General features: G+C 29.7%; 1 protein-coding gene across 1 annotated transcript in view; it reads left to right on the top strand.

Moving 5' to 3' along the window:
• Positions 1 to 3,478: 3,478 nt before the first annotated feature.
• LOC148304506 (organic cation transporter protein-like) overlaps positions 3,479 to 16,979 on the top strand; it is a 44,225-nt gene continuing 30,724 nt past the window's right edge. The window contains exon 1 of the mRNA XM_088268199.1: positions 3,479 to 3,791. Coding sequence (XP_088124325.1) covers positions 3,622 to 3,791 — 170 coding nt within the window. The 5' untranslated portion in view covers positions 3,479 to 3,621. The remainder of the gene's footprint in view (positions 3,792 to 16,979) is intronic.

Genomic DNA, 16,979 nt, shown 5'->3' with positions numbered 1-16,979 from the left:
CTCTTATTGGATAAAACAGTTGATGTTTGATGAGATGCAGACGTAAGTGAAGGAGCCGAGAGTGAAAAACATTACTGCTACATGGGAAAAAAATGGTGGAATAATATAAGGTATAAAAGGAGAGGAAAATGGGAATAGTAGCAATGGATAGGGCCCTCGGGATTACACACTAGTACTACAATAGTTTCAGTTTGTGAAAGTTATACTCGACAATATATACAACTCCCTTGAAGTACCGTAGAACGAGGCTACTTGAACTTTGATGTGTTACTTGAGCTCAGTACAAAAAAAAGAATTAAATCTGTATTTGGTCTACAATAATGAACGTAACGACATGATTCATTGTTTCCCTAACAAATGACACTTGTTATCACGATACTTCGATCGATACCACGATCTAAAATTTTTTTGTACTGGGCTCAAGTAACACATCAAAGTTCAAGTAGCCCCGTTCTACGGTACAATATATTGTTAACTAATCATTTTAAAATGCTTAATTTTGGGATATTTTGTAAAAAAGGTGTTTATTAATGTGGGCCGATCGTATGATCTTGATTGCTTGATTATATACTAACATACATACTTGTATAATTTTGTAGACAGAACATTTATCGGTCATTCACCCAGCAAATAAATGTGTTCATTTCTATCTGCAGACAGTCCTCGACATTCAAACATCGACTGTTATACAATCCGCTATTTATACACCTAGACCAGGGATTGCGAACCTATGGCACGCTAATGAAGAGAAAAAAGTGATAAACAAAAAATTCAAAAGAGTTTAGACTGACAGACGAAAGTACTGCTGCTTGTATTCAGCGGTGGCCTGCAGGGGGCTCAGAAGGGCTCGCGCGAGCCCCTTGTTAAATTAAGAAAAATCAATAATCCACACTATTTTTGTTTACAATGCAATAAATAAATGTTGGTTATGAAATATCTTCATTGTAATATTGATATTATAAATATGTAAATAAGTAATACGACAAATTTCAATTTTAATACCATTTGACCTGAAACCTTAATGAAAATAATTTCGGCGGGTGGATTTGACTTCCGGATAGTAAAAAATAACCACTATGACCATAAAAAATAAATCATCTATATTTTATCATTTGATGTACATATAAAGTTTAATTTTTTTTTATGTATTTCGGATAGTTAAGACAAAATTATACACCTCCCCCTTCCCCCCTACCTCCTTCACCCTGCACCAACGAGCCCCTTGTTAAAAAAATGCAGCCCACCCCTGCTTGTATTCTATTAAAAGCTACCAGCTATGAACCCAATAAAAAAATTGGCATCTAGCAGCCAACAACAAAAATCTCAATAATGATTATGAGTTTTAAGGGTTCTATTTTTCTTTGGTTATGTCCAGTTTTTATTCGTTTCTTTTATTTTGCCATTAATAAGTACTTGTTTACTTTTTCAATGTATTTATGCTTTGTTTATGTTAAAAATCTGAAGCTAAACAAACAGTTGATGCATTTTTATCTCCGTGGCACGCGACATATTATTGTATTGAAAAAAAATTGGCACTCAGGCACAAAAAGGTTCGTCATCCCTGACCAAGGCGCTAAAACGTTGAAATTTGAAAAATCTTTTTCTTTGCAGTAAAAAATGGGTTAACCACAAACTTGATATAACTTGAACTCAATTTCTGGGCTTTTATTTTTATCTGTACCCGACCACGCATTGCTGTGGCTCACTCTGGTTAAATGGAAAAGAGAAAAAATAAAAACCACACATTTCTAATATATTTGATTTTTTAAATGGTTTTGAAGCAATGAAAACATTGAAAATCTACGAAACAACAAATACATTAAAAATGTCGAATCCCAGCAGTGTCAAGAAGCACGCTGTATTTTGCCTCTTATTTTCACGTTCAACAAATAACGCTGTCATTGTCAGAAAACTATTTAAAAACACTGTTCACAGGTGTATGTAAAACACGTTTCGTATAAAACAATCGGTGAATAACTTTAAGTAGATTTAAGATTTTGAATAAACGATTATTTACATTTTTATTTATAAAGATGATTTTAGCATTTAAAAATCGATTACGTTCAAACATAGTGAACATCCTGTATTAAATATCGTGTGACATAATATTTCAATGATGTCTATAAAAAGCATCGTATGTTTTCTGTTTTTACTAAACTATAATATAACTACGTGTCCCATTTAGAATGCACGTATGGAATCTTGAACAAAATATGAAAGCTAGGGCTACCACAAATAAAAAAATGAGACATTGTCTTATTTTGCGATCGATTTAGAAAAATGAGTTGAAAATTGGGACGCGATAATTTTTTTGTGATTAAGGAAAAAAAAATTGTGATTAATCGGAAAGGTATATTGTACTTATTTTTACCGTTTTAGTGCTGAGATTTGTATGGTAAAATTTCCGAATACTTTTTTTGCAAAAATGGTCCTTTTATAAGACATTGTAAGGGCGAAAACAATAGGTTTTTCCAAGTAATGTATTTCTATTTTCCATTAAAATTTAGTTTAATTTGTTTAATTCTGAATATAGTTGACGAATCGAAAATTTAGAAACACAACATCCCAGCTGACTCCCAAAATACGCTATCATCATCGTCGTTATATCGACGACCGGGTATTTGCTAAAATATACCAGAGTCGATACCTAGACTTACTCTTCATCTACGTTGAGATGTCAAAATACCTAAAAAATATTATTATATAAAATATAAGTAATAATGAAATGTGCCACGCCACAACTAACATCTCGTGGCATACTTTTATTCCGCAAGTACATACAGCTGTTACAGAGCTTATTTATTTCTCTCATGTAAACTCATGCCTGTCCGGTTTTACTTCTTTGTCCAGTTAGCAGCCCTGCTGTCATAGTAACCCTAGTACACGCGAAAGGGAGAGAAGAGAACCATCTTATCACACAAACGTGCTCCAAAGGTTGCGCATTGTAAGGGCGAAAACAATAGGTTTTTCCAAGTAATGTATTTCTATTTTCCATTAAAATTTAGTTTAATTTGTTTAATTCTGAATATAGTTGACGAATCGAAAATTTAGAAACACAACATCCCAGCTGACTCCCAAAATACGCTATCATCATCGTCGTTATATCGACGACCGGGTATTTGCTAAAATATACCAGAGTCGATACCTAGACTTACTCTTCATCTACGTTGAGATGTCAAAATACCTAAAAAATATTATTATATAAAATATAAGTAATAATGAAATGTGCCACGCCACAACTAACATCTCGTGGCATACTTTTATTCCGCAAGTACATACAGCTGTTACAGAGCTTATTTATTTCTCTCATGTAAACTCATGCCTGTCCGGTTTTACTTCTTTGTCCAGTTAGCAGCCCTGCTGTCATAGTAACCCTAGTACACGCGAAAGGGAGAGAAGAGAACCATCTTATCACACAAACGTGCTCCAAAGGTTGCGCAGTGTTCGAAAAAGGGGGAAATTGGCCGCGTGCCCTAACGCACTCGTGTATACAGTTTACGGTTCAGTCTGGCCAAGAACTCCGGCAAAGCGTACGCATTACGCACGTTAAAAAAGCATTTCCCGCCTGAATAATGTGGAAAATCATTTACATCTAAGATATTCAATAATCTATTAAATAAAATGACGAAAGCAACTAATGTACCCGTTGCTAATCTGGACAGTATTTTGATAGAAATAGGGCAGTTTGGAAAATATCAGTTGTTTAATTATCTCATGTTGGTGATTCCTATAACGTTTGCAGCCTTAAATAATGGAAATTACATTTTCACAGCCGCTGACTTGAGTTACAGGTAATTTTGTATATATATTCATTCAAGTTTTTGATGCTTTTACCTCGTGAGTTTTTGATTCCGTGCCAGTTGATTGAACACGTGTTTGACTGCAGTATTATGCTGAGATGTTTGTAAATATAGCATGTGCTACATTGTATCCAGTTATATTGCATGATAATTTGTGTGGAGAAAGAGAAATCGTCTCTATCGTAGATACTATTAAATGTTCACACAATAGTATTTATTAAAACAAATATTTAAAAAGAAAACAAGCTGAATACCTTTATTAGATAGTCTCGTGTTTAAGGAGCATTTATTTTATTTAAAAAAACATTACGAATGACAGAAATGTTTAACCATTAAATGTATCAGAATTCGATATCAAATACACAATTATTACCAGAATAATACACAATTATAACTCTTCATAAGCGCCTGCAATTTTTTGCAGGCAATTTGCATAACAGCTTATAAATATTGCATGAATTTTATGAAATATAATTGTTCTCTGATATTCTTTACATCTTTTTTTTTTTAGAAAATAACGCATGTTTCGATACATTTAGTAATCGTCATGTATTAAAATAAACTTTTACATGTTTATTTTGAAACATATTTATTTTAAATTGACATAAGCCAGTGCCAGGGGTAATAAATCGTGGGTCTGTAATTTATACTTGTTAAACATTATTCAAAATAATGTTTAATATTATTTTTTTTCATGTGTCCCTTAACTATTTACTTACCTTTTTACTTATTAACGTATTACTGTGCATTACAATTTGCTTCAATCGGGTACTCAATTTGCTTCAATCGGGTTCTCAATTTACTTTGATTATTCATGCAATATATTGTGTGCAGTATATATACAAAACGTAGCATAGAGAAACTGAAACAACTTAAAGGGGAGTTTCTGATTGTTTGCGAGTACATCCTATATAGTAAGCGACCGGCTGCGCAAGGAGCCGCACGTCTGGACTATGTCCTTTTTGAAAGAATAAATACCTATTAAAATTTGTTTTTTTTTTAGATTACATACTGAAAAAATAATTTTACATATTTTTTACTCCATACCTTTCAATTGCTCCTTTCTTTTTAAACAATACATTTATTTCGAAGAATTTTTTTTTACTTAATACAAAAACGGAGTTCATGAATTGAGTCAAAATAATCGGTGGGTATGTATGAGGAGATGCATGAATGTGGAAGAGGCGAAGATTTTTCGCAAAGACAGATGTAACGTTCTATTCTCTCTTCTTACCCCTGCGGGAAAGCGGCGTGATGGTTAGTTAGTTTTAGCTAGTTACTGGCGTTGTAATATTCATAAAATGTGAAATTTTAACTCTCTCATATAATTCATCGTTCTTTTTGTGTAATATCACTTTAATATATTTACTTATACTTATAACCCTTATCTGCACCCAATGGTGCATAGGGTACTGCATTGAATTGACGCAGTGTTATCATTACTTACATGAAGGCAAGGTGATCACTCTTGCGCTTCAGGAACCAGACCAGGGTAATATTAAATAAATATTACAGTGTAAAATCACTAATATTTATTTTCACCCCCCTGGGAATCGAACCCGGGACCTCCAGCACGGTAGCTAACTAAATACGCTGACCATTACACCACGGGGACGGATATATTTAGAGTGTTATATTACCATACCAAAAATTATTATTCTAGTTCTACTTATAAAACCTTTATACCCTTATAACCTTTATATGACTAAATTATATTGTATACCCACACACAGGCCATGCCTTTGTGGGATCTTTTTTTGTATTCATTTTTATATTTTATTAATATTTTTTGTATTTGAGTTTATGTTATGTAATGCAAAAGAATTTAAAATAAAGAAAAAAAAGTTATCAAGCTTTTAATATACAAAATATGTGAAATTTTAGTCTTATAATAATCTTATTTCATATGTTTAAGATCCCCTGGAAAAATGTACGTGTGTATGTGAATAAAACATGCTGTAAAGTAATGGAAGTGCGCAGGCGCATAGTACTTCTCTCTACCTACTTTTGAAATCGTACGACATCATACGATTATCGCTTTCCTTATCTAACATTTTCTTTTTCATTCTACATTCTGACACAATATAGGGCAAGAAGCTCAAATTAAATCTAGTTTTCGACGTGCGTGTCTGCTACAACTTCAGATCCAATAATTCAAAATGATTCATTTAAGTTTTACTTAGTAAATACTAATATTTCTTCACTAGTAATAGACTGGTACCTGAAGCGGAGGGCTGATCACCTTTCCTTTATGTGTTAACGATTAAGATAACACTGCGTTTATATGATGCAGTGCCCTATGCACCATCGGGTGCTGATAAGTGTTTGAAGAAGAAGATTTCTTTAAATCTATTGTGACGCGTGTTTCTATGCATTCCGCATCATTTTCAAACACCGTATGTGAAGCTAATTCTAAATTTTGAATGAAACAGATAATAAACTCACTCATTTTTTTTTTAAGATAATTATTTTTTTGAAGATGCGTAAGATGCGTAAGACGTTGACAGATAAAGAAGACAGTAATAATTTGTAAACGACTATCACTCATATAGCTGTCTTTTTCACATATACGTATGTATCTAAGTGGTTGAGACAGAGATATTCAGATATTACAGTACGTCTTTTGAAGTCAGCTGTTGCTACTACAGAAAACCACGTGTGGGGGAATCGATAACAACGTGCAAAGACACGTGCTTGACGGTTGACAGGATTAATACTGACAGTTTTCTTCATATAAGTTTTCTTTGCATTTTGCAATAAACATATCGCTCACTCCTTTCAACAACGTCTAATATCAAAAATCGTCAATTTTCAGTTGCGCATGTTTTTGGAATGCCCAGAAAATGTACTATATCCTACCAAAAGCGGCATATTTTTAACTTAATATTTACCCACTACAGGGCAGAAAGTGTTGTTTTTGCATTTTGAAGAAAGGTATTGTTTCATTATTTTTATAAAAATACTAATTATTTTTCAAATGGAGAAAAAACATTCAGGTTTAACCAAAAAAGATCCGTTGCACAGTAAAAAGTTCAATAAGTGGTTTGATATTTATTTTTAATACATATTATTATATTTTTAAACTTTAAAAACGATCTCCTGAAAAATCTAGTTTTTTGAAATACAGTATGATGACGTTGTTAAAAGGAGTGAGCGATATGTTACGAATTCAAAATACAATAGTTATATTTTCTCAATTGTTCCCTTTGAACATGCTTCTCACCTTTTGTTTTTTTTTATATGCCTATTTACTATACGCGTTTATTGATTTATATATTATATTTTGCTGCTTTTAGTTTTTTTTTTTTAATTTGTATGTTTTTGTAACTTTTTTATTGTGTTTCAGTCTTGTTAACCTTGTCAAAATAAGAAATGGAAATTACTCTTTGGGAATATTTTATAAATAACTTATGTTTGTAATATATTTTGAAATAAATAAATAAATTTTATATAATTAAAAAAAAAACACACACAAATGCATGGGCTATGTGTGGAAATACATTTGATTTTATGTTTCAATAAAGGTGACTGGTAAATTATGAAAGATATTAAAAATAAATTTAAAATCCTGTAAAAAATGTCAACATCATACTAAAAAAAATTGGTTAACGGCAAATACTGATTTCCTGAAAAATCCTGAAAAATCTCATTCCATTTATCTTTTTGGATCCTGAAAACCTGAAGACTAACTTTCTAAAGCCGACGACCTTTTTTGGTCATCGAAATAAAGCTTATTGAATCTTTCAGTCAAAAATATAATATAGGGGAAAATAAAGCTACCGCAGGAGTACTTGACTGAATATTTTCATAGCATTTAAAATATAATAGGTATAAACAATGATAATAACATTTTACTATCTAAATGCAAGGAAATATTTTGTAGAACTGAATGTGCGTGATCTGTTAAAATCAAATGGCTCGCTATAAGAAAGTTTTTCATTATTTCCGATAGATGGCGTTAGTGTTCTGTTGAAGGCACAAATTGGCTAGCTTATTTTCTAAGTGGGCTAGACCAATTTTTGTTATTTCTTCGTTTGGTGTGCACTTGTTATTATTTTGTTTTGCTTTTAATTCAGGAACTTTAAATTATTTACTTTACCTACCATTCAAACAGGTAAATATTTATTTGAGATGTTGCCAGAATTTGTTTTTTTTATATATATATATATTTATATCGATCTAGAAAACTGGCTTACTATATTATTGTACACAATGTCTTCTTCGAATAACAATGAAAGCTCTGTTTATTATGAATAGACGAATGTTTTAATTCTCTGATTACAAAGCTATTGTATTTTGTCAATGGTCCGCGCTCGGAGCAAAGATATGTGTCAATGTTGGATAGTTTTATCAAAAGATTTTTGTTGTATTAAAATATATTTAGATTTGTTCATCAGAAAACAAATAAATACGTTATTTATATAAATTGTGTATTACATAATATTAGAATGCGTTAGCCTGCCATCTTGGATTTAAGTGATTTTTTTAATGAATAACTGCTATTTTTGAACTAACTCGGCTGTGCAATTTTAAAACACAGTAAGGGACATTTTTTTTGTAGTACTTTTTTTTTGCATTTTTGGACTAAGTAGAATCTACTTAGTCCAAAAATGCCAAAAAAAACATACTACAAAAAAATTGTCCCTTACTGTGTTTTGAGTTTGGACAGCCGAACTATGGTCGGTCATAATTGGTTATTATTATTATTTTTTTAAGAGAAATATTTGTGTTTTTATTATTTACACAAATATTTCAATTTCATACTATTTCTGTGAGCGTAAGCGGCTCATTATTACAAGTAGGTATCAAATTGTGGCAGAGTGGGTTCGAACCGAGAAACTCTGACTTAAGAGTCTGCGACACTAACCGAAGACCACAACCCGACACTTAAAATTAAAATCTCTGCGATTAAGAACATGAAAATATTTTATGAGTTTTGGCCTCTACCAATTTATTTAAAATTCCAATAAAACGTTGATTGCCCCAACAAAAGTCAACAATGTGCAAATGAACTTTTAGTCTCCACTGTATACTCTGAAAAACAATATAATGCCTGGTCTGTATTTAATTTTGGCAAGTAACTGTTTTGTTTTTAATCACTGTACCTTAAAAGTCATGATCTTAACAAGGTCACATCTTGAAACTGACATTAATGATCGAGTATTTCGTGAATTTATACCCGTATTCACAAACCCTGTTAAAATAGAACCTTGTAACGAATAGTCCATGCAAAAATACACATCAAAACAATCTTCGCCAGTAAATTATAATTTTTCAAGGAAATTACCGTCGCTCTTATATACTCGTATATTCCGTGCGATTGAAATTAATATCAATATTTTTAAAAAGTTCTTCTTTCTTTTTTTTCTTCTTCTTCTAATCAATTCAGCACCCAATAGTGCATAGGGCACTGCTCTGTACAGAAGCAGTGTTATCTTGATCGTTTAACAGTGTTCCGCAAACTTTTCCTGTTCAAGGTACACCTGGTAAATAAAGAAATATCAGAGGTACCTACACCTAAAAAATAATATAAAAAAACAAGGTTAATTTAATATTGATTTATTGTCGAAATATAATATCATAACTGAATTTCATATCATCACAAAACTAGACTTTTTCCCCGGCACACTAACTAATCACCACGGTACGCCAGTGTGCCGCGGCACACACTTTGCACAACGATGGTTTAACACATGAAGGAAAGATTTTCGTAGTAGTTGCATATGTATGTAAAATTATTCAGGAATACTCTCTTACATATACATTAAGGTCTCTGCTAAATAAAAAAAAGCTTGTTAAACTCGACCATAGATGGTGCCGAGAATCAGCGTGTGAAAGAATGTGTCAATTGAAGGATAAATTCAACTTCCAGAATATGAGTAGTGTGGTTGTTAATCATGAGTAGAATGGTGAATGTTACGCGTGTATAAAGCGATCACATAACCAGCCTATGATAGGTCGTAAGCCCTACATACCCATACTCTTACATTCTTCTTCATCTTTGTTGAGAAATAAATAAAAATAGCCTTTTCGGGAAGAGTTTTCATCAAATTAAGAACAGAAATATTAAAACTTTTATACTGTCGAGTTTTTTTAATAATTTCTTTTATCATGTTGGATTTGAACTCATACAATACATGTCATTATCTAAAAATATATTATTCTAAACCCCCGAGAGCCGTTAACTTCAATCTAATGTAAATAATAAATAACAAAAATTCGTAATTTCTTTCACGATATTAGGACATTTTTAAATGCGTGACATGATAAGGAAATTACATTTAACAAATAATTATATGAAAATGTACGTTATGATATAAAATTTACGTTTTTTAATAAATTGTAGATTATATGACTAAAAGTAAAAACAATATATATTTGTAAATTAAGTTTATTTTATTAATTTTGAAAAATCATCTTTGTGCCACGTCAAAAAAGCATCTACGTGCTAAGTGCTAAGTTAATAAGCATCTATGCACCATGTTGAAAAAGCACATATTTTCTAGTTAGTTAGTTAGAAAAGTCCGCCTCCGTAGTGTAATGGTCAGCACGCTCGGTTGCCGTACTGGAGGTTCCGGGTTCGATTCCCAGGAGGGTTCAAATAAATATGAATGATTTTTTCACTCCAATATCTATTCATTATTACCCTGGACTGGTACCTGAAGCGGAGGGCTGATCACCTTTCCTTCGTGTGTTAACGATCAAGATAACACTGCGTTTATATGATGCAGTGCCCTATGCACCATTGGGGTGTGGATAAGGGTTTGAATGAATAGTTAGAAAAGGCACAAATGTGCTTTGTTACATAAGCATCTTACTATATTGAAGAAAAAAATCAGGATATTAACGTTACTGAAAATAGTAATAAACAGTATTTTTTATTTAATGTTATCTCTCTTTGTTGCTTAAAGGATAGCATTCGTATGCAATCGATGTCCTGAGAAAATAGTCGCATGCTTTGGAGTATCCTTCGATTTTTTATTACTTTACGTGACTGCCGATGACGAAACTATGACGAAATCCGATTCTATTACTCATTGCGTTTTTTTTTAACAAATATAAACATTTTCCCCTAATTTTAATCTGTCCATGAGTGAATTTCTGCGGACAAAACCGTATTTAGGGAGTGAGTTTTTTTTCCTCTTTGTATTTCCGATTTATCGTATATTGAGCCTTAAGGCGGGATATTCGATAGTCTGCAACATAATTATCTTTCCCAGGTAACATTTAACGCAGTTGAATTTTTGCTCGAAACACCGTTTTTGTATTGAAAAAAATTAGTTTTCTTCGAAATAAACATATGTTTTCGAAAAGAAAATAGGTATTGAACGGTAAGGAGTATAAAAAAATTGATAAAAACCCTCTTAATACTTTTAAATTACCCACTATTTATAAATTCCAACACAACTGTAAAAACAGTCATTGTACGGAAATTGCTATTTTTACATTTTTTGCAATTGTTATCCGTAATAATTATTGCTATAATAAGATATACGCTGCAATTATTATGCATATTAATAATCCATACAAGGGCAAATAAAAATAGCTGTGAACATTTTAATTTGATCACACCAGTGTATTTTAATATACAATACAATATGTACGTATGGATGCATACTTGGTGTGTTACATATTAACATAATAAAAGAGTTGACGAGTATTATATTATTACGGTACATAGGTTATCGAATATAATAAATTTACTCTTAATGTTTTAGATACGAAAATGTATAAAAGTCAGTGCTGGTAAACTCTCGGCCACATATAAATGGCACGGAAAAACAAAACAAAATTAAAATAGTTTTATTAGTTTATGTGTTAAATAGATATATGTAACTCCATTTATGAAAAAAAGATTGACTGGCCCTATCAAAAATAAGGCAACTAAATATTTTGAATATTTCAATTTATTAATTTTTGGGTATATATAAAAATTCTTCGGGCACCAAAAAAAATTATGATATAATTGAAAACAAATACAAACATCCTTATGATTCCTTAACAACATCAAGAAATACAAAAAAATCATAAATATTTTAATAGCCTTAGAAATTGTTTATAATTATTATTTTTTGAACAGAAGATATATATTTTTTTAATGAACGGGTAGTATGCATGGGAAATAACAAAAAACAACGAATTTTTAAATATCATATCCTTAATTAAGGATAATTATATAAAAAATATATATATTTTAGTCGCTTTCTAAGCTTAGTTTAGTTTTAGCTTAGTTTTTCGGAGAGGCACACAGTAACTATTACAATTTATTATACAATAAGTAAGAAGAAATGTCTTCTTATCAACTTTCATTTCAATATAGATGAAGAACAATATCGAAGTCTGGGTATTTACCCTGTAAATACCCAGACTTCCATATCCTTCTTCATCTTTGTTGTGATGTCAAAATGTAATATTCTTTTAATTAAGGTCATATATATTTATCAGGAATTGTTTTTTTTTAGAAAAGAAGTCTAAATGTTAAACTTTGTGTGACTATGTACTGAATTTAGAAAAGCAATATACTAAAGTGAATTAATAAGTGTAGTTTCTTTATGGTGATAAAAAATCTTAACATGATTACGTGCACTTCATTATCACCAGGGATAGTTCGTGGGGCATCCAAATATCCACCTTATTCACATTCCAGATCTGGTTAAAATAAAACTGTAGACCAAGAAGATCCGAGATCCTGGCTTAATTCCTCGTTACTTTGAAGGAAACTGGAACCAACCAGAGATTTTAATACAGAAACTAAATCAGTGGTCTCCAAACTCTATAAGGATGTGAGCTACTTTCAGAAATTAAACTTGTCCGGTGAGCTTCCTATTCAAATTCTCTCTTTATAGTTTTTTTCTTATTATCGGGCCTTATATAATACTTTTTTATTAGTTTAAATAAACTAGAACATCAGATCAACCTCAAAGGCAACCTTTTAAGCATTCCGTTGAAACTTAGCACTTTTTTTCGGAGTTCAATAATTATTACTTTTATTTTTATTTGTTCGGGAATTGTACATTTAAAAATACATTTACATTTAAAAATATATAATAAACAATAGTTACATTAACAATAATAAACATTACATTACATCCACAAAAATAGTTACATTAATAAAAATAAAGCCAACTAAACAATTCCACATTTATCTTATAATAACTGTAAAAAACATTAAGAAATAAAAAAGGGTATGGGATAAAAAAATAGATTTTGCAGGAAGGAGAAGGAAAGGAGAATTTACTAAATGTAATATCCTATGTGAGCCACCGAAAAGCCTCGGCAAGCTATCGTATGGCGATCACTGAACTAAACCATCTGAAAATATAGTCAAAATCCCTATTTGTCAACTGATATCGTAAAGTCACTCCAACGTCATCATAAATGCAATCCCTACAATGTCACAAGAGTCATGTATAAATTCTTTAACATATTATTCGTTCGCTTAGAAACGGCGCCACATCTACATATGTACATGCGAAAACCTGTTTTGTGTTGAGATTAGTTCAATCATAATAAATTTCGCATAAAAAACAGTGATCGTAGAAGGCAAGTGAAGATTATTATTTCGTCAGCGATGGTAACAAGATAACACTAGCTTATAAATGGGACAGAATCAAATATTTGAAAGATTCTGCACACGGCTTTGAATTCTTTATTTATATTATTTTATTTGGAAAATTTACAGAATAGTTACATTAATGAGTTTACATTAATGAGTAACAAAAAACAGGTAATTGTAACATTCCATTAACAAAATTTCACATATCGCTCACTTCTTTCAAGAACGTCATAAATCAAAAAACTTGATTTGAAATATAATACAATGTATTAAAAATAAATATCAAGCCATTTATTGAACTTTTTTGTGTGCAACAGATCTTTTTAGGTAAAACCTGAATGTTTTTTCTCAATTTGAAAAATATTTAGAATATTTAAAAATATAATTAAACAATACCTTTTCTTCAAAATGCAAATACAATACCTTCTGCCTTGTAGCGGGTAAATATTAAGTTAAAAATATGCCTCTTTTGCTGGGATATATTGTAGTACATTTTTAAGGCATTCCAAAAACATGCACACCTGACGTTCTTGAAAGGAGTTAGCGATATGTAATTTAATATAAATACCTGGAAGAGAGGCGGGAGGGAGGAAAAGGGGAAAAGGGAAAGACCATAGCTCAAAACAAATAATGGGAAAATTGGGACACACCACAGTATGAATATCGACTTGCTATGTACGAGATCGCAGTGCTAACAATGTCGAGTAGAACATTAAAATTACCATATTCATTGTTGACCAATTGTGATGAACGATAAATATAGGAACCTTGTTTAGAGTTTTTTTCCTTGTTTTTTACTTGTGGGAAGCGCTAAGGAGTCAGTTGTCCTGGTGATCCGACCGGGCTCTATTCATATACATCAATAAATAGAGCCGCCAATAATTTAGCAATAACACCAACATTTTAATAACTCCATCGTTTCTGTGACGTCATTCATTGCCAACTTGCGAAAATAACGTTTTTTCGAAGGCGAATTTTCCAAAAGAAAATGATGAATGAAAAAATTAATTACATCGGCTGTTATAAACACAAAACTAGTGTAATACAATCCTTTATAGGTTGAGTATGTTAAATTATATATTCCTCTCGTCTGACAAAGATCCATTGCTAGCTTTCTTTATTTTTAAATTTATGCTGCCATTTAACTTGACCCAATTCGTCTACTCTGTAAATTTAATAATTAATTGCAACGTTTAATCCTAATATAGACATGTGTTGGACAATGTCTAGTCACTAGACACAGTCTAGACGTACACTAGAAAATCTGTCATTGGATTTAGAAATGTTATTCTAGATGTTTCTAGCAAAGAAAGGAAATTTAAGAAAAAACGTAATAAAACTATATTATCTTGAATATTCATATATATACTGTTATATGAGGTGAATGTAGTTGGAAAAAGAAGCAGAGAAAGACCAAGGAAAACTTGGCACAATCAGGCATGTCAAATACTTGAGAGCGCCCTGGTCAGGAGTCGTAATAATCGTCGAATGCGGAGGAGAATGTTTGCAAAGACATAGTGGTGTGGCGTTCGATTCTCTCTGCCGATGTATATATTATATATATATATATATATATATATATATATATATATATATATATATATATATATATATATATATATATATATATATATATATATATATATATATATATATATATATTTATATATTTATAAATATATTTATATATATATATATATATATATATATATATATATATATATATATATATATATATATATATATAAATATATATATATATATATATATATATATATATATATATATATATATATATATATATATATATATATATATATATATATATATATATATATATATATATATATATATAAATATATATTTATAAATATATTTATATATATATATATATATACATATATATATATATATATATATATATATATATATATATATATATATATATATATATATATATATATATATATGTATATATATATATATATATATATATATATATATATATATATATATATATATATATATATATAAATATATATATATATATATATATATATATATATATATATATATAAATATATATATATATATATATATATATATATATATATATAAATATATATATATATATATATATATATATATATATATATATATATATATATATATATATATATAAATATATATATATATATATATATATATATGTATATATATATATATATATATATATATAAATATATATATATATATATATATATATATATATATATATATATATATATATATATATATATATATATATATATATATATATATATATATATATATATATATATATATATATATATATATATATATATATATATATATATATATATATATATATATATATATATATATATATATATATATATATATATATATATATATAGGTCAAATAAAATATATGTAGAAATATTTGAACACATTTGCAGGTCCAATTTTGGTTTTAAACTCCAAAATGAAAACTTCATTATAATTTAGTAGAAAACTAAAAAAAAATCCGAAATGATAATTTGAACGGTCATTTATTGAAATTCCACCTTACAAATATGATCAATCGGGATGATAGAGACATTATATATAATATTTCTTCCATTTGTGTACAAATTTTTGAACACACATCAGTTACCACACATTAGAACTGTTGTCAGATAAATACTATTTTTTTCAGCATAAAGTATTTTTTATATCCGAATAAGGTGTCAATTGATAATACCAGAATGCCCATATCGATTTAGAGTACTAGGTGGAGAATTTCACATAAATTTTTAAACCATGAATTCATAAATAGTGAATAGTATAATTTCAACTGCAGTATTGAACTGCATGCCCTTTATTCTGAAATGTGGTCGATTTTTCTGGAAAACCGCATTTCATTCTTACCCAATGGAAGGTACTTATCACATCAAATATTTACATATCTACCGTGTGTCACTAATTCGTCGGAAGTGCATCATTTGCGAACAAAATTGAGTGAAACAAAATGGTGATACATATGATAAAATAATGCATTATGAAATAACAACTATGTATGGTGTTTTAACCACATTTATTTTATTTGACCAATGACCGGGTTTCATCGTTACCGACATCATCAAACTAGTGGAAGGCTAGACAAAATTCTATGTTAGATATAAATATAACAAGGCAGGGGTTGAAAAATCATGCTTTACTATAATTCTTCAGACAAAATAAATTTCAATTGCATGAATTTAAGGAGTGCATTATAATAATTATTACGTATAAGTTATGGTAAGGGTTTTAAGTTAAAATAAAATAAATCCAGAGAAAACTATATCGTTGTTATTTTATTAGAGAAAATTCAGTTCCACCAAGAAATATCTATATTAAATCGACGTCAAATGCAACCTAAGTTTAAATAAAATTAAGTTGCGGGTTATCGATCACTGGGCCCTAACAGTGTGTGCAATAAATCGCTTTAAAATGCAATATATAATAACTTTGTCGCGTCGTAAAACGTATGACGGGTTTGACAGCGGGTAAACAAGCCAAGTTTAGCGGTTATCGCGCGCCTCCTTATCGAGTTGAACGCACATGTCACTTTATAAATATCT

The sequence above is a fragment of the Brachycentrus maculatus genome, unplaced genomic scaffold, assembly GCF_059751285.1.
Source record: "Brachycentrus maculatus isolate JH-2025_06_01 unplaced genomic scaffold, ASM5975128v1 h1tg000315l, whole genome shotgun sequence".
In the NCBI taxonomy this organism is placed as follows: Eukaryota; Metazoa; Arthropoda; class Insecta; order Trichoptera; family Brachycentridae; genus Brachycentrus; species Brachycentrus maculatus.
This window is presented reverse-complemented; position numbering and strand designations above follow the sequence as displayed.